The sequence below is a fragment of the Struthio camelus genome, chromosome 15 (genome assembly GCF_040807025.1).
Source record: "Struthio camelus isolate bStrCam1 chromosome 15, bStrCam1.hap1, whole genome shotgun sequence".
NCBI classification, from domain to species: Eukaryota; Metazoa; Chordata; class Aves; order Struthioniformes; family Struthionidae; genus Struthio; species Struthio camelus.
Window position 1 is genome coordinate 20,167,327 of NC_090956.1, and position 19,197 is coordinate 20,186,523.

The 19,197-nt window shown below is 46.9% G+C and overlaps 1 protein-coding gene across 1 annotated transcript; it reads right to left on the reverse strand.

The window, feature by feature from the left end:
* Positions 1–5,879: 5,879 nt before the first annotated feature.
* Positions 5,880–19,129, reverse strand: C15H8orf33 (chromosome 15 C8orf33 homolog). Its single transcript, XM_068909133.1, has 7 exons — positions 18,874–19,129; positions 17,804–17,949; positions 9,544–9,681; positions 8,624–9,351; positions 7,640–7,730; positions 7,361–7,507; positions 5,880–7,216 (listed from the first exon to the last, which is right to left on the reverse strand). Exons 2-7 carry the CDS (start codon positions 17,901–17,903, stop codon positions 7,020–7,022), a joined length of 1,401 nt encoding a protein of 466 aa, XP_068765234.1. The 5' UTR covers positions 17,904–17,949; positions 18,874–19,129; the 3' UTR covers positions 5,880–7,019.
* Positions 19,130–19,197: the final 68 nt, after the last annotated feature.

Below are 19,197 nucleotides of genomic sequence, written 5' to 3' on the forward strand. Positions count from 1 at the left end.
AGCAAAATAGAGATTTTATCTTACTTTTTATCTTACTAGGCAAGGGCTTAGAAGCATGCAATGAATTGCAAACCCCCCCCCCTTAAAAAAACCCCAAACCTCAACCCCTCCACCAAACTAGCTCCTTTTGAGCATGTTTGCAAGGCAAAACAGCTTTCTCTGGTGGAAGATGGGATAATTGAAGGTGTCTACATTGACAGCTGACCAACTACGGCCAACAGTGCTTTGATCTGCTGTCCATTTAAGATCCACGCCCGCTGAAAAATCTGAAAGGCTTCTTGCCAGTACTAGTAATATTATTTTGAATTTCCATAGATTTTGCTCTTGAACATCTTTGTCCAGGGCCTTCTCTTCCAGCTGGGTGGAATTCCCTCTCTCTCTCTCTCCATCCATAACAGGTTTTAAATCACTCCTCTCTTGCACAGTAGCACCAGCAAAGCTGCTGGCTTTCTCAGAATTGGGCAGGCAAAGGCAACCGAGATCCTGCATGTGGCTGGTTCAGAATAAGACTGACACATAGGAGCTTTATGGATGGCTTTTAGCAAGCCATCCTATCTCTGCTAGACAACGCAGAGGATTTCATTTTCCAGAGAACCTAATCTGACACCTTCAAATAACCCATCTGCTTTCAAAGAATTATAAAATGCTCAAAATAAAGAAAACAAAAAAAAAGGCTACCCCTTCCCTGAACAAAAGCAGCAATGCCCTTCCTTCACCTGGGACAGAGACCCAAATACCTTCGTACGTACCCACACATTCTTGTGCTCTCAGATGACACACAAATCAGCTTCCGAGCTGACTGAATCTCCACCATGCAGGGCAGCCTGTTAACCATTACACAGTTTCTGAAACCATGCTAACGCTTATATTTTGCCTGACCAATAAACAAAAACCCTGACAGTTTGGCACTAACCCTCTTCCAAGCAAAGTTGAAAAGTTATGCTTTTTGCTTCAATAGGAGCAGAATTAGGCCTTTCATTCTTGACAAGTTATTGACAAATGTTTGTTTAGGTTGTGACTTCTTTCTCCCCACTCCCAAAAAACAAGTGAGCAACAACAAAAGCTGGTTGCTGCTACTATGCTTCTGCATGATTTCCACTGATTTCACACAAAAGAGGAGCTTATATTAATGCTTTTAATTGTCCAGACAAGGGTGATCTGCTGCATCAAGTCTGTGGAAAAAAAAAATATAATCCTTTTTTCTGAGAAGCGAATGATCACTGAAGCTAAACAGCTGTACTTTAAACCGTACAAAAATAGCGACCGCAGCACACTTTCTTTCAATTTATATTGTACAAATATAGTCACCTGCAATCGTAGTGGAAAAAGAAAATAAACTAATGCTGTTATTTTGCAACATGATCCATTTTTGAAGCCGTTGCTATTCTTTGATCTGCAACAGATCTAGTAAAACTAATAGCACCTTCTTCAGTAAACAAAAATATGCCAGGAGGTAAATAATCACGTGAATTACTCCCTCTGCCACATAGTCTGCACAACATAGTCTCACATTTTGTATATTCTCCCCTCTCCCTCCTACTGGATGTATTGATTCCCCTAAATAGCTCAGGCAGCTCTTGAAAACTCAGAGTGTAAAACGGGCTCTCTCAGCCAGCTGCATAGCTCACTGGAAAGGCTGTAAAGCAGTGCCTTTTATATTAAGGAAGATCTGTCTCTTCATTCTTTGGCAGGGAGCACTTATCGACATCCAGGCCTCCTACTCTCCCTAAGGTGAAGGCTTTGCATTGCAGTTCCCACCTTGAGCCTAGATCTTGGTCACTGCCGAAGCAGGGTATTGGCACTGCAAGATACATGTCTCAGGAATGAGGACTACAAACAGCTGCTACCGTATGTAATACGGCCTTGCACAGCTGCCATGAAACTCTTGTCATCTCAAGGGCAAAATCTGATGTATTGCGATGAGGATAACGATAAAAATATAAAGGCATGCATCTTGTTTCATTCCCTAAAAAAGTGCCTTGGCTAAGGCAAGGAGAATTTGCAGGCTGACAATAGTGCCTTTCGTGTTTTCTGAGTGCAATCGGCATGATCATCATGCCCAAGAGAAAAATAACGTAATATTTCCGATGGCTTAATGTCGCATATACGCTACTGGTTAGGATAGGCGTCTGCAGAGCTCCTGTACCCTACTGGGCTAGATCCTTAGCTAAGTAAACTAGAAAAATGCTATTTTATGTGGTGAAAGTGGGTAGATTTATAACAGCTAAAGAGCTGCCCCATTATTTCCTTAAGTAAAAAATGATACCTGTTTCTAATAATAGAAGGAGGAACGTAATTTACCATATAGACACGTACCCGTGCAGAGATGGTAATAGCAACATACAACTCATGCCACATGGAGCTATGTCTGAATGACTACTTAAGGTTGAAATTATACAGTGCAAAAGTATGAATTAGTGTCATACTTCAACACAGTGAGATGCTCCCCCCCCCCCGCCTCTTTCCATCCAAATTCATGGACCACATATTTCAACAGAACTCACAGCTTCAGCCAGGAGCTCTGAAGTCTGGTTGAGTCTGAAATTCTTTAGAGGCCTCATACCTGAACCCTGGTGTGGCTTGACAGATACTGAGAATATGTCGCCTCCTTCCCTGAAGGCTCTTTAGTTTCAGACGTAACATCAGTGGTTCTGTGCTGTTGGTGGTGGGACTTCTGATCATGGTGGCCATCCCTTTTCCTAGCTTCCGAGTCAAACAAGACATGGGTTAGCCTCTCCAGATAGTGCTCCAGCTCTTCCTGGGTGTGCTCCAGCTGTTTGCCAACAGTACTGGGAGAAAAGGAAGAGGATGGTGGGGGGCTTTTGCTTTCCCTGTCCTTCTTGGCCTCTTCCAAATGTGGGTTATGCTTCATTAGAAAAAGCACCACGATAAGCAAGATCAGGCACAGATACACAACCCAGACTTCTTCCATTGTGGTGGTGAGATACCAAAGGGCTAGTGCCTGTTGATGTACTTACAGGTAAAAAAGACAAATACGCCAAATACAATAGATGTTCAGTGCTTCCCAGTTTTCAGCACCCACAGGAAAAGATTGTTGCTAGTAATGAAAGCACTTTGGTAGTTTATGTCAAAGCTCAATTTTTTTTTTTTTTTTTAAAGCAGTGTGACTTACAAAGCTTCCTTCGGGTCTGAATATGCAAGCAGCACAAACAGTGAACAGCAACAATTTTTAAGCAAAGAAAATAAAATTACTTCTTCCTTGGAGTAAAATGGCTTCAGCAGAAAGATACAAGCTCATCTATTCCAGCTCCTTATGATCTTAAAATACCACTATTTCTCCTTTTTTGTTACCAGTTGTAACCCCTTTGTATCTTCAGAGATAAGGACTCCTGGAAAATCCTGGTGTAAGGCACTTTGCAGCTACAAACTAAGGAACTGCAGGTCCAATGCTTATTACTCTTCAAATAGTAACTCTTCTAATATTTGAATTGTTGTCTTGCTTGAAGTGGTAAGCTTTTCTTCTTTCTAATTCAAAATGAGGATTGGGTTTTTCCTCCCCCTAAGAAAGATAAAATATTTTATCCTTTAGGGGTCATTAGATGCCGATTCCACAGTCCACCTTCAGCACTTTCCAAAAAAAATAAGTTACAGAAGGGAATCTGGTCACTCGAGATACAGATTCAGTAAGACCAATTTTGCTGGCTTCCTTCTCTCTTTGCTGGCCTCGGGAGAGGCAGTCCTAGCAGAAGCAGCTGCTGGGACTCGGGAGGTAATTTCAGCTGAACTTTGCAGGGATCCCTTGGAGATCCTTTGTAGGCTGTTCCTCAGTGACTCCGCCCCCCTTTCCCCTGATTACTTCAAGCAGAAGTTGGGCAGCCCGGGGACCAATAAATCCCTTTCTACTGACGAACCCCAAGGGAAGGGATTGGGAAAACTTACCAATTAGCTCCCAGCACTGAGGTTAACAGCCAAAATGGAAGCAGGGATCAGAAGCCACCAGGACAGGGCCAATCCACGAGGGGAAGGCTGGCCATGGGCACTGCTCTCTCCCCGTTGGAGGCAGGGCCTGTCTGGAATGGGATTGCGTTTCCTAACCTTTGCTAGAGGATCTTTTTACAGATGAGGGTGCCAAGCCTAAAAGGGGCAGAGAGCACACCCAGATTTCTATTGCATCTGCGTGAAAACATTCTTGGGTTCGACATGCCAGAGAAACAGCCTTTCAAAAATTCCTCACTTTGTTCCCAGAAGTGACACTTTTCCTCTGCTTTGCTAGGATGTATGGTCTGGAAAAAAAAAAGATTATAGCATTCTGTGATCCCATTACTCGCTTTATAAAACTGATCCTCAAGTTTTACTTTTTCAAGACCAATGCTATCAAGCACATTATGCTCCAGAGGCATTGTTGTACTTTGCACTCCATTCTTGCCTTGCCTTGCCTTTAACTCATGCCTGAGGTCACAGCCATGCTGGAAGAACTTGTGAACAGCTTGCTGCCTACAAGCCTAAGCCTGGAGCTGCTGCACTACATTTAGGTGGACAGTCACCAAAGAGATACGGTAAAAATCATAGTCACCCCCCTTTTACACTGACCCCAAGTGCATGGCACAAAGCTGAGGAGGAAAAGACAGGCAGGTCAGAAGCGCACTTATTTTCTACCATATTAAGAACACTGGAACAAAGACCTCCAAGCAGGTATCATCTCCTTTCTTCCTCATTGTCATACACCATGACTGCCTTCGGGTCTGGATCATACCTCCGTCTGCATGGATTACAGTAGCTAGTATAGCAAAGCCCTGATCCAGACCTGATACTGCTCTAACAAGAGATGTCACTGAAATCCAGAAGAAAACAATGCTAAAAAGAGGAAACATTTTTTTAAAAATGTAACTAAGACTGTGTCATGGTTCCTATGAAGGGGAATGGACTGATGAGCAGGGACAGCATTTCCTAACTTCTAATACACACTGCTTGTTTCCTTTTGGTCTAAATGAGTGATATTGCAGTAAAGAAGTTTCAAACATTACAGAGCTTAAGAGTGAGGTAAAGACTGACGTAATCTCAGATGCAAAATAATGTAAGGTTGCCTCTTCAAGGCACAATCATTTAGGAATTAACTTTGATATGTCTGTCAAAAATGCAGGCAGCATCACCTTGCCTATACAACTAGGGAGCTGACACAGAAAGGCAAAACGTTTTGTCCAACATCACACATCCTACCTGTGGAACTGATCCAGCTTACTCTGGGTCTTGCATTCAGGTCCCCAGGTCAAGCATGATACGCAGGACTATAAAAGATCACTTTGACGAACATTTGCCTTCTGAGTCCTCCAGTACTGAAGCACCATTAAAGGAATAAAGGAATGGCTTGGCTTTGCAAGTCAGCCTTATGTGAAGACCTGTGAAAACCACAGGAGCCTCTCATGTATTATGAAGGCATTTTTCCCTGCTCTCTTTAGAGATAAGAGCATAAAACTGGCAGGATTAGGTTACATCAAAGGTCCACCAGAGCAGTATCTTTATTCTAACTGTGAATGCCTAAAGAACAAGGCAATCATGTACAAATGCTTCCCAGAATACTCTCCCAGCCTCTCAAAGCACAGGATTTTTTTTGTAAAGTTTTATCAACTCTAGCTTTACTTGAAACGAGATGGGGGAAACAAAATCACTATCTCTCAGGTGTGCACTGCATAACCAGCTAGATAAGAAAATGGCTACAATTCCAAGGCCACATAGAGTATGCTACTAAATCTCAGAAAGCGACATGAAAATACTAAAATTTTGCAAATGATACAGCCTTTTCACATTTAATATAAAATCCTGGAAATCCAAAACAAGTCTGAAAAATACTGTACTGTGTTGTTCTATATAGTCAAAATAACAACAGTGCTCCCCAGGAAGAAAAAGAACGGACTGAGCTATTGATTTCTAGTTTTATTCACGTCTTCTCTATATATTTCTCCTTATCAGATATGTTATCCAGTTTCACTTTCCCCTTGTGCATCTGAACAGCCATTATTTTAAATATTTAAAACAAAATAAATCCTCCCAGATGTGATTTTACTCTATCTGAGCTTAGCAATAAAATACATTCCTTTTTTGCAACCAACATTTGCAGGAAAAGACTTCAAAAAACTATTTTTCCACTCTCTCAGTACACCCTGGAATCCAATTGCACTTCCATCTCTTGCTTCCCTTACAGGATGACTGACTGGTCTATAAAAGGGAGGAAAGCACTGCTCCCTAGGGACATCTGATACCATGTTTCTTTTTAAAGGCCTTCTGTTCCTTCAGCTTTTTAAGTGGGGAAGATCTTCTGTGTGAAGATAGGAGAGACCGGTTCAGTGGCTGAAGCAATATCAATGCACCGGCGATGTACATTCAATTGTCCAGAAAGTAAAAATTTAATACAGATCAAATGCAACAGATTCTTTGGGCTCTCAGAGTTCATTTCACTGTCACGCAAGGTTTGGGATGGAATCGATTTCTCCTCTGAGTCACTGCTGGTTGTCACTGGGCTACTTATAAGGTAAGCTGCTTTTTTTAAGAACTGACTGTGCATCTTCCCGCATGGCAAGAACCTGGCTCCAGAAACTAAAATCTTCCCCTGTCTGGAAACACCTGCCCTGACATCCCTAAGCTAGTAAATCAGCATTTGCAGTTCTCTTCTAAGCCTATACCTGTCAGTTAGGCAAATGAATGAACAAAGGTGACTCCCACTCATTCTCCTTTCAGTTCCTGAACTCTTGCACATTGTATTTGATTAAATACACTGCCCAGTGCTTTCTGGATACCAGAATCTGTGCTGATCATTTGAAAAAGTGCCTTTCTACAGTGTGAGGAAGGGAGGCCTACTACATAGACTGAGTATTGGGGTTATGCGTATAGTAGGCAGATCTGTTACGCACCTCCACATAAAGCACTCTGACAGAGAATCCTTTCTTTGGGAAATATGCAGAGATTCCTAAGTAACATTTTCCCTGCACAGCATCCTTCTACCCTTCTTAGGTAGGCAGAAGATTTGGGATAGTTTTTAGCCACAGTTTTAGTCTAAAACTTTCCTAAAAAAAATTAAAGCAAAACTTTTCTTGGGAAGTTGTGAATCTGAATGAGTCTGTGTTAGATGTCCTGGGTGACGCTGAAGGGGATCCTGCTGAACCCTGGCTTTTCCTGCAAGCTCCAGAGCGCTTCCACAAGACCTGGCAGTTCTTCTTGCGGATGTTTTCCTTCACTTCCACAACCCTGGCAGATTTTGCAGCTTACAGAGGGGAGAAAAGAGCAAGAAGAGATGTTTAGTCACCTTACGTGTTGAACTCCCATTCTGCAGAGCTATAATGGAGGGTGGGAGTGAAGGAAGTTCTGCTCTCCTCCTCAATTACCCCTGCACACAGTGTTCTCCTACCTGCTTGCATGAGCTTCAGCTGTTTACACTGCTCCTCCTCCATCTTCTTCCTGTAGTCTCCGAACATAGTTCTCATGATTTGACGCTTCTTCACTAGCGGAGCCTTGTCACTGCGCAGTGTCTTGATTGCACGGAGAGCCTCCTCCACTGAAGCAGTGGGAAGTAGAAACAACCCACAGTTTAAGACTCCGCACTGGATCTTTCCCTACATCATTGCTCCTGTCTGCCAACCCTTTCCCCTCGCTCTCTCACAACCTTTTCCTGCTCTCTCAATGTTACCTTGTTTAGGAGTGGACTTTTGCGTCTTCAGGCCAAGTTCCAGCTGTTCCACGCACCAGTCCACTTCTTTCCACAGCTGGCCATCTGACTGCTATGCAACATGGAACAGAGTGAGCACAAGGAAATAAATCATCCTAACACGACAGCAGTTGCCACACAAAAATTCACAGAAAATCAGGACTACTCAGAATTTCAGGTTCTCCTGGTCACTTTATAGACTTCATGAGATCTTGCCTATAGTGTTTTTCATTGGATAAATTTAAAGTACTGAACAAGTATTCAGTTCTGACTCACTGTCTCTATTTGACGTGCTTAATATCTGGCTGCCATTCAGATGATGCAGTTCTCTGGAAAGCTGTTCAGCGCTTCAGGATATTAAAGAAGCTGTCAAGTCAACTTACAGATGGGAGGAATAAGCATTAATAATAAAAATAATAATAAAAAACCAACAACCTGCCCACAATCATAGAGCAAGCAATGGACAAAACCAGAGGCAGAATCTTGGTGTCTCAGATCATATGTGGAGGGAGGTCTACCTCAACTTTGCTATTTGCATAATGTGAGTAATTTATCCTACCTGATAGCGAGTCATGGGTACAGTGCCTGATCCAGCACCCACAGATACCCAGCTTGGCCCTGAGGACAGTTACTTGCCTTAGAAAAAAAAATTTTTTTAAGGTAAATGTGGCATCTGGCTTCCCAAAGGTTAGCTATCACAGGTCTCAATGCCAAAAACTCATAATGGTTCAGCACAAGTTTCAAGCATACAACAAACAAGCATTAACTTCCTTTCTACTGGTTTGGTTCTTCAACTGACTAGCAGAGGAAAGCAAACAGCTGCTGTAAGAACGGAAACAGCAGCAACCATTGTTTTTCAGCTTGCATTCTGTGCCAGTGTACTAACTGTTAAACTATGCATAGACATCAAGTTTCTCTTCTACTGAAGGGTTTATAATTTATGGGATCCTACCAGTATTCAAATACCTGCGAGGTCTCATCCTGGTGGGATACGTTTTTATTCTGACATCCACTGGCTTCTGCCTTTGCCTTCCTGCAGATCTCAGTTTCTTCTATCTCCTTTTTACTGCTAGATGCTTTTTGTTTCTTCTTCTTCTTCTTCTTCTGGGCTGCTCCATCTGCTGCCGCTTTCTCTGTCACTGTCTCATCTCCAGGAGCACTCTCTGATATGGGGATCTTTAACATGAAATGGCCTATGTCTTCTCCAGGCACACTATCTGCAGTTTGAGTCAGATCAGGCTTCTGCAAGGCTGAACTCTCTAGCATACCTGGTGATTCAGTAGGCAGTGAATTATCCAGCACTTCATGGTCTGCTGTACTCTCTGAGTGTTGGTTTGCTAGAACTAATGGGACCAGAGGATGATCTTCACCTGGGATGGTAAAATTGAAAGCAAACTTGGGTTCTTGTCCAGAGGTAGCAAAACTCAAGGCTTCACTCAAATTCTCTTGCTCTGGGGCTCTTACATTAGTTTGTTTCTGCTCAACACCACCGGCACTAGGAGCTGCTCCCAAAGTTGTACCAGTTGCTGCTGGCTCCATCTCAGAAGGTGTGAAGTCAAATCGGAAGCTGTTGTCGGACAACATGAACCACTTTGGTTTTGCCTCAGAGATTTGGTCAGACCGTTTTCTGTACATCACACTACCTGAAGCTAGCCCACTGCCTGGCTGCACTTCTGCTTCATCAGGTTTCAGTGCTAGGAGAGATAACGAATGTTTCTATTAATATGCTAATTTCCTACTATGGGGATGCCACTGCTACTGCAACTCCCTCTATAAGGCACAGCTGCAGGGAGGCAATCCAGTCAAAAGCTGCAAGGTAAAAAGCTGCAAGGCCTTCAGAAAGGAGCCACATATCACTATCCCCTGAAGGGACAGTTCAAGCTCACCTGCTTTCTCCATGCTCTTTTGCTCCTCAGCCATTTTGAGTCGATAATCCCGAAATACATGGTTCATCGCTTGTCGCTTCTTCACCAAGGGGGTCTCATGGGAGCGCAGGACCTTGAGAATGTGCTGTGTTTCTTCTACTGCATTCATGAAAAAGACCACAAGAGAGACAAGTACTAGGTCATGACGGGCCTTACAGACTATATTGCAGTATGCTGATCACAGGGTTTCCCCTGAACATGTTCCAACTGTGTTAATACCACACTGACTAGTCCATGACTGACATTCAGTTGAAAGGAAGCTCCAAGTGCTTTTAGAAGCTGAAACAATAACATGAAATATTCTTAAAGGAAAAAAGTAGATCTTAACTGTTTAGAATAAATATGAAGAATCTTCAGCTGCAGTAAATGTACTCCTAATGGAGCAGAAGCTACAGAGTGCTTAGCACCCCTTGCCCCAAATAAACAAGAAATCCAAGAGCCTATCTCATTGTCTCTTCTCTGAAAAACTGGGAATGATCTGATGGAGTAGTGAGCATACCCTGAAAAGCTGGACTCTCTCTTGACTCTCAAACAAACCAGCCATATCACCACAGTAATTCCACTCCTTTGCGTCAAAGAGAATTCTCTGAAAAATGCAGTTCTTTTTCCATGAGAGTGGTCCCCAAGGACCCCAGTTTGGGAACTCCTTATATGCACAGTCTTCTAGTCTTCTCACATATTTCAGTTGACAAAAAGCTTGATGTACAAGACTCGTATTATGGAATGGGCACGCACACACACACATTCTCTTGACTGCACTGAATCTCTCTGGGACTCTCGAAACAAGGCACAGCTTGTTGACAGATTGCAGATCCAATGCTGGGAGTCCTGAGGCAGGAAAGAAGCAACAGCACTGCAAGCGTGAGGCAGAAATGTCCCAGTGGAGCTGCACCCTACCCGGAAGAGTAGGGCATGTCTTCATAGCACCCAGGTGTCACAGTCTTGAGCACATTTCCCTCCCTGCTTCTAGGAGTTTAGACAGCTGCATTCAAATCCAGCTCACTGGTAAGAGCTTATACAAAGAAAGAGCTGGGAAAAGCTTCAGGGGAGACTCTCCCCTTCTTCACTTGGGGTTGTTTTAAGCTAAGGCTCTGAAGCTTGGCCCTGCGTGAGCTATGTTGCAGCAACACTGGAGCCATGCCCATGCCTAGCCATGTACCCCAGTGATCCAAACCTTGACCCTGATCTGCAGACTTGAATTCCTAGGTTAGACCTTAGACCTGCCTCATCACCACAGACTTGCTGGTAATCTGGACTCTTGGAAGAACTTGATTACCATCAGTAGGCTTGCTTTGCTCACCTCACAAAATGGTTTAAATTGGAAGGGACCTTTAGAGACCATCTAGTCCAACTAGCTCAAGCTAGGGTCACTTCTAACAGGTTGCTCAGGAGCCTGTCCAGGCAGCTTTTGCATAGCTCCAAGGACGGAGAGACAACCTCTCTGGGCAACCTGTGCCAGCGCTCAGTCACCCTCACAGAAAAGAAGTTTTTTCTTTTATTCAGATGGACGTTCCTGTGTTTCAGTCTGTGCCTGTTGCCTCTCGTCCTATCACTGGGCACCCCTGAAAAGGGTCTGGCTCCATCTTCTTTACACCCTCCCTTCAGATATTTATACACACTGATAAGATTCCCCCTGAGCTTTACTCTTTTCAAGGCTAAAGAGTCCCAGCTCTCTCAGCCTTTCCTCATATGAGGGATGTTCTAGGCCCTTAATCATCTCAGTAGTCCTTTACTGGGCTTGCTACAGTAGCTCCGTATCTCTCTTATACTGGAGAGTCCAGACCTGAACACAGCACTCCAGGTGTGGCCTCAGCAGGCTCAACAGAGGGGAAGGATCACCTCCTTCAACCTCCTGGCAACGCTCTGCCTAATGCAACCCAGGATACTGCTGGCCTTCTCAGCCCCAAGGGCCCATTGCTGGCTTATGTCTAACTTGCTGTCCACCAGGACCCCCAGGTCCCTCTCTGCAAAGCTGCTTTCCAGCAGGTCGATGCCCAGCACATACTGACGCATAGGGTCATTCCTCCACAGGTGCACAACTCTGCACTTGCCTTTGTTGAATTTCATGAGGTTCCTCTCTGTGCATCTTTCCAGCCCGTCAAGGTCCCCCTCAATGGCATCACAATCCTTTGCTGTATCAGCTAGTCTTCCCAGTTTTGTATCACCATCAAACTTCCTGAGAGTACACTCTGCCCCATCATCCAGGTCATTGATGACTGAATTGAACAGGACTGGACCCAGTATTGACTCCTGGGGTGCACTGCAAGTTACTGGCTTCCAACTAGACTTTGCGCCACTGATCACAACCCTCTGAGCTCTGCCGTTCAGCCAGTTTTCAATCCACCTCACTGCCTGCTCATCTCACACGTACTTCATCAGCTTCCCTATGAGAACATTTTGGGAGACAGTGTCAAAAACCTTACTGAAATCAAGGTAGACAACCTCCTCTGCTCTCCCCTGACCTACCCAGCCAGTCATTCCATCACTGAAGGCTATCAGGTGGGTTAAGCAAGATTTCCCCTTTGTGAACCACAAACCCATGACTACTCCTGATCACCTTTCTTGTCCTTCATGTGCCTGGAAACTGTATCCAGGATTAGTGACTCCATCAACTTCCCAGGTGAGGCTGCCTGACCTTTAGTTCCCTGGGTCCTCCTCCTTGCTGTTTTTGAAGACTGGAGTGACTTTCGCTTTCTCCAAGTCCTCAGGCACCTCTCCTGATTGCCATGACCTTTCAAAGATGACAGAGAGTGGCCTTACAATGACATTAGCCAGCTCCTTCAGCACTTGCAGGTGCATCCCATCAGGGCCAATGGACTTGCATATGTCCAGTTTGCTTAACTTTTTCCTAATCTGATCCTGCTCCACCAAGGGAAAGTCTTCCTTTCTCCAGACTTTCCCCCCAGTCTCTGGGGCCTGCGCTTTTCTGAAGGCCAGCCTTTCCAGTCAGGCGAAGCAAAGGCGGTATTCAGTACTTCAGCCCTTTCCTTGACATCCCTCACCAGCTTAAACTCCAGATGGGCTTTAGCCTTCCTAGACCCATCCCTGCATACTTGAAAAATGCCCCTATATTCCTCCCAGGCTACCTGTCCCTGCTTCCCCCCTCTGTATACTTCCTTTTTATGCTTGAGTTTTGCCAGGAGCTCCTTGTTCATCCAGGCCGGTCTTCAGCCACCTTTGCTCGACCTCTTGCTCATTGAGATGGACTTGAGCTTAAAGGAGGTGATCCTTGAATACCAACTAGCTTTCTTGGACCCCTCTTCCTTCTAGCACCCTATCCCATGGGATTCTTCCAGGCAGGTCTTAAGAGGCCAAAGTCTGTTCTCCTGAAGTTCAGGGTTCTGATACTGCTCTTTGCCTTGCTCTCTCCTCTCAGGATTCTGAACTCCACCATCTCATGGTCACTGCAGCCAAGGTTTCCCCCGACCTTCACATCCCTAGCCAGTCCTTCCCTGTTCGCAAGTACAAAGTCCAGCAGAGCACCTCTCCTTGTTGGATCCTCTATCATCTGTATTAGGAAGCTGTCACTGATGCTCTTCAGGAACCTCTTGGATTGCTTATGCCCTGCTGTGTTGTTCCTCCAGCAGATATCGAGGTGACTAAAGGGCCCTATGAGGACCAGAGCCTGCAAACGTGAGGCTGCTTCTAGCTGTCTGTAGAAGGCCTCATTTACTACTTCTTCCTGATCAAGTGGCCTATAGCAAACACTCGCAACGTCACTCATATTAGTCTGCCCTTTAATCCTTACCCATAAGCTCTTAGTCAGCCCATTGCCCACCCCATGGCAGAGCTCCACACTCCAGCTGCTCTCTCGCATAAACGGCAAATCCCCCTCCTCACCTTCCTGGCCTGTCCTTCCTAAAGAGCTTGTATCCATCCACTGCAGCATTCCAGTCATGTGAGCTATTCTACCACGTCTTTTTATTCTACCACGACCATTTGTCGTGAAAAGACTGCCAAGGCTTGTCCATGCATCGGACTACTACCCTCTGCTGATCTTCCATGTGGGTGCTAACGACACAAAAGGCAAATTGGAAACCATCAAACAGGACTTCAGAGCTCTGGGAATGGTGGTCAAGGGTCTGGGAGGCCAGGTTGTTTTCTCCTCAATCTTGCCTGTGAGGGGAAAGGACGGGAGGAGGAGTAGACGGGTTTTCCAAGTTAACAGCTGGCTGCGCCGCTGGTGTTGGCAACAGGGCTTTGGTTTCTATGACCATGGGACCCTGTTTGAAGATCAACAGCCGATGGGGAGCGATGGGATCCCCCTTACCAAGCGGGGCACGCGCGTCTTTGCCAACAGATTGGCCAGCCTGGTAAGGAGGGCTTTAAACTAGGCAAGATGGAGGAAGGGGAGTGGTATAGTGGCAGGGGAGTCAGTAAAACACCGCTCAAGTCAGGAGGCCTCCAGCGGGTGCATGCAGCCAGGGGAGATGGCATGGAACATGGCTATGGAGGATCCTCTTGCACCTCTCCTGGGAAGCTTGCATGCTTGACTGGCTCTCTGAAATGCCTGTACACCAATGCGTGCAGCATGGGGAATAAACAGGAAGAGTTAGAGATCTGTGTGCGGTCGCAGGGCCATGATCTCATTGCGGTTACAGAGACATGGTGGGATAGTTCACAGGACTGGGATGCTGTCATGGACGGCTATGTGCTTTTGAGGAAAGATAGGCCAGGAAGGCGAGGTGGTGGAGTTGCTCTTTAGGTGAGGGAGCAACTAGAACGTATGGCGCTCTGCCTAGGGGTGGATGAAGAGCAAGTTGAGAGCCTATGGGTAAGGATCAAAGGGCAGGCTAACGTGGGTGACACTGTTGTGGGGGTTTACTACAGGCCACCTGACCGGGAGGAAGTCATCGATGAGGCCTTCTACCGGCAGCTGGAAGTAGCCTCACGATCACAGGCCCTGGTTCCCATGGGAGACTTCAACCACCCTGACATCTGCTGGGAAGACAGCACAGCTAGGCACAAACGGTCAAAGAGGTTCCTGCAGAGGATTGATGGTAATTTCTTGACCCAGGTGGTGGAGACGCCAACGAGGAGAGGTGCAATGCTAGACCTTGTACTAACCAACAAAGAAGGTCTAGTGGGAGATGTGAAGGTTGGGGGCAGCCTTGGCTGCAGTGACCATGAGATGGTGGAGTTCAGGCTCCTACGAGGAGGGAGCAGGGCAATGAGTGGGACTGCAACGCTGGACTTGAGGAGAGCTAACTTTGGCCTCTTCAGGGACCTACTTAGGGGAATCTCCTGGGGTAGGGCCCTGGGGGGAAGAGGGGTCCAAGAAAGCTGGTTAATATTCCAGCATCACTTCCTCCAGGCTCAAGAGCAGTGCATCCCTCTGAGTAAGAAGTCCAGCAAAGCGGATTCAGCAGGAGACCTGCATGGAGGAGCAAGGAACTCCTGGCCAAACTCCAACAGAAGAAGGAAGTACACAGAGGGTGGAAAAGGGGACAGGCCACTTGGGAGGAATACAGGGACGTTGTCAGAGTGTGCAGGGATGCGACGAGGAAGGCTAAGGCCCAGTTGGAATTAAATCTGGCAAGGGATGTCAAGGCCAACAAGAAGGGCTTCTTCCAACACATAATAGCAAAAGGAAGACTAGGGAAAATGCGGGCCCATTGCTGAATGGGGTGGGTGCCCTGGTGACAAAGGATACAGAGAAGGCAGAGTTGCTGAATGCCTTCTTTGCTTCAGTCTTCACTGCTAAGGCCAGTCCTGAGGAATTCCAGACCTTGGAGACAAGAGAGGAAGGCTGGAGAAAGGAAGACTCTCCCTTGATGGAGGAGGATCAGGTTAGAGATCTTTTGTCCAAACTGGACATCCCTAAAGCCATGGGCCCCGATGGGATGCACCCACGAGTGCTGAGGGAGCTGGCGGATGTCATTGCTAGGCCACCCTCCATCCTCTTGGAAAGGTCCTGGAGATCAGGAGAGGTGCCTGAGGACTGGAAGAAAGCCAGTGTCACCCCAGCCTTCAAAAAGGGCAAGAAGGAGGAGCCAGGAAACTTCAGGCCTGTCAGCCTCACCTCCATCCCTGGAAAGGGGATGGAACAGCTCCTCCTGGAGGTCCTCACTAAACATGTGGAGGACAAGAAGGTGATCAGGAGTAGTCAGCATGGCTTCACCAAAGGGAAATCATGCTTGACCAATCTGATAGCCTTCTATGACGGAATGACTGTCTGGGTAGCTGAGGGGAGAGCAGTGGATGTTGTCTCCCTGGACTTCAGCCAGGCTTTGGACACTGTCTCCCATCACATCCTCCTAGGTAAGCTCAGGAAGTGTGGGCTAGATAAGTGGACGGTGAGGTGGCTTGAGAAGTGGCTGGATGGCCGAGTTCAGAGGGTTGTGGTGAATGGCGCAGAGTCAAGCTGCAGGCCTGTAGCTAGCAGTGGGTGTCCCCCAGGGGTCAGTCCTGGGTCCAGTCTTGTTCAATGCATTCATCAGTGACCTGGAGAAAGGCACAGAGTGCACCCTCAGCAAGTCTGCTGATAAATACTAAACTGGGGGGAGTGGCTGACACCAGAAGGCTGTGCTGCCATTCAGAGGGACCTCAACAGGCTGGAGAGGTGGGCGGAGAGGAACCTCCTGGAGTTCAACAAAGGCAAGGGCAGGGTCCTGCACCTGGGGAGGAAGAACCCCAGGCAGCAATACAGGCGGGGGCTGACCTGCTGTAGGGCAGCTCTGCAGAGAAGGACCTGGGAGTCCTGGTGGACAAGTTAAACATGAGCCAGCAGTTTGCCCTTGTGGCCAAGAAGGCCAAGGGTCTCCTGGGGTGCATGAGGCAGAGTGTTGCCAGCAGGTTGAGGGAGGTGATCCTGCCCCTCTCCTCAGCCCTGGGGAGGCCTCACCTGGAGTACTGTGTCCAGTTCTGGGCTCCCCAGTACAAGAGAGACATGGCACTCCTGGAGAGAGTCCAGCGGAGGGCTACAAAGATGATTAGAGGGCTGGAGCACCTCTCCTAGGAAGAAAGACTGCAAGAGCCGGGCCTGTTCAGCCTGGAGAAGAGAAGATTGAGAAGGGATCTCATCAATGTGTACAAGTATCTGAAGGGGGAGTGTCAAGAGGATGAGGCCAGCCTCTTCTCCGTGGTGCCCAGCAACAGGACAAGAGGCAACGGGCAGAAACTGAACCACAGGAAGTTCCATCTGAACCTGAGAAAAAACTTCTTGACTGTGAGGGTGACAGAGCATTGGAACAGGTTGCCCAGAGAAAAAACTTCTTGACTGTGAGGGTGACAGAGCATTGGAACAGGTTGCCCAGAGAGGTAGTGGAGTCTCCTTCGCTGGAGATATTCAAAACCTGTCCGGATGTGATCCTGGGCAATATGCTCTAGGTGACCCTGCTGGAGCAGGGAGGTTGGACTAGATGATCTCCAGAGGTCCCTTCCAACCTAAACGATTCTGTGATTCTGTCTTTGTGATCCCAATGAGATCATAGCCCTGCAATTGGGTACTGGGGACCTAGGCTCCTTTCGGTGAAGTCATTGCCCCTGCCAGCCTTGTTCTTATGCTCAGCTCCCGTCGCACTTTCCCTCTGGGAGCAGGCTGCCCTTGCTGCTCCCCAATCCTATGTACTGAGTACAAGATACTGGTGTAAAAAAAATGGTCTAATGATCAAGCATTGTAGCGGGCATTTATTAATTACCATCTATCCTCAGGTGCACCAGCACACACACAGTAAGGCATGTTACAAAGGGTAACTGCACCCTTCTCCTAAATATTAAGTACTGGCCACTGGTAGAAGCAGGATACAAGTCTTCCTATATTGACAAATTGAACTGAGTAGATCAAACTGCAGTCTCCTCAAAAGTGTTTTAAAGGACTTTATCTTTCAAGTCATTTCTCCTTCAAACAAGAACAATGAAGAACAAGCTTCACAAAAATAAACCTACACATGTCTTAGAGCCAAACATACTTAAATAGTACTTCCTTAAAATTGGAAAACAAAAACAGAACTGTAGCAGAACCAAACAACAAGCAATTAGACAGGAATATGAGAATGTGAAAAACAATACAGAAGGTCAAGAAGAAAAGCCACAGGAAAGTAAGATAAAGGAAAGGCCGATAAAGTTCAGACAGTTCTTAAAGTTCAATGTTTTATGTAATTTTGAATCTACTACAAGAAGAGAAAACAGATTGGTGAGGAGAAATACAAAAAGCTTCTAGGTACACTAAATCAACACCGAGGTTGGAATTTAGCTGCAGACTGTAAAGAAAGCAACATACCTTGTTTTGGGGTTGAGTTGAGGCAAAGGAGATTTGTCTCTAGCTGCAAAATACACCGCTCCACCTCATCTTGGAATGTGCCCTGGGGATCCTTAGACATGGGGAAAGGCACAATGCTTAGCACTACGAACAGCACACCTGCAAAACTGATTCCAAACCCAAGTTTACTGAAGCTCTCTGCTCTGTGTTATGCGGGAGATCAGAGTAGCAGGTCATAAAACCCTTCTCTGGACTGACATTAGAGGCATGCTGCATAACAGCTTATATCACAAATCAGTGCAGAACAGAGTGACGCAGGCCCTAAAACATTCACAAGTTAGAGCACACCAAATGAGGCCTCTTTATTATAGAAATTAGAGACAGTAAATTTTTAGTAGGCCACCAACCACCCCTAGCAAGTCAAGACTATCCCTACGTGATTTTCCTTCTTTTTTCCTCCTTCCTTGTTTAAAGGCCCCAAACAGTAGATTCTTCGTTTTTGCTGAAGCTGCTGGCCTAATACATCTCTACAGCAGGAAATTCTCCCTCCAGCACAGCTGTGACAATACAAAGAATGTTTCTTTATGCAGTAATCATGTCTGTTGTGTTTTCACCCTACGTACTTTGTGGTAAGCAGCTGGAAAGTAAGGCTCAGAAGTCTGCCTTTGAATAAGAGCTGTTAAAAAGCACTAGCAAAAAAAAAATTGAAAAAATTTTGAAATGAAAGAAAAAAAAATCAGAATAATGAGATGACCACGAACGGAAAAAACTCCCAGGCAGACACAAGCACTGGGAAAGTCCTTTTTTTAGAGACACCCACAGTGCTGTTCTGCAGAGGCTACGAAAGGAGAAGGGATGCCCTGAGAAACACAGCAGGGCACCTTCCCCGCGGCCGAGGAGCCGGGGCGCACCGGCTGCGTTAGCCAAACAAACCGCCTGCGGGTTGGAAGAGAGCCTTGGGCTGGAGAAAGGCGTCCTGCAAAGCACGGCAGAAGAGGATGCAGAACAACAACTTCGTGGAGCAAAAAGGGCGGCTTAAAGCAGCAGCAAGAACCGGGGAAGGGACCAGCCAAGCTGTGCGCACTTCTTACCTCCTCCATGAGGGAAGCTGACGTGCCGGCACTCAGGCCTGGCCGCCTCCCAGAGCGCCTTCTGCCGCCCGTCACACCCCGGCACGGGAGCCCTCCGGCGCCGGCTCCACCGCACCCGCCGCGCGGGCCCTATCCTGCAGCAAGCCCGCGGCAGCCCCCCGGCTCCGGCAGGTGCCTCGGCGGGGCAGGGGCCTGGGGCACCCCGCAAACGGCGCTGCGGCCCGGCGCTGCGGCTCACCACGCGCCGCCGTCCGCCGCCCAACGGCCTCCCCGGCGCCTCGGCCCGCCCTCCGCCCGACTCCCCGGCCCCAGCGCCGCAGTTCC

Coding starts and splice junctions, on each gene's coding strand:
- C15H8orf33 (XM_068909133.1), bottom strand. CDS start 17,903: ATGTCTAAGGATCCCCAGGGCACATTCCAAGATGAGGTGGAGCGGTGT. Junction 9,682..17,803: donor CAACTCAACCCCAAAACAAG/GTATGTTGCTTT, acceptor TCATGAATGCAG/TAGAAGAAACACAGCACATT. Junction 7,508..7,639: donor AAAGTCCACTCCTAAACAAG/GTAACATTGAGA, acceptor CCACTGCTTCAG/TGGAGGAGGCTCTCCGTGCA.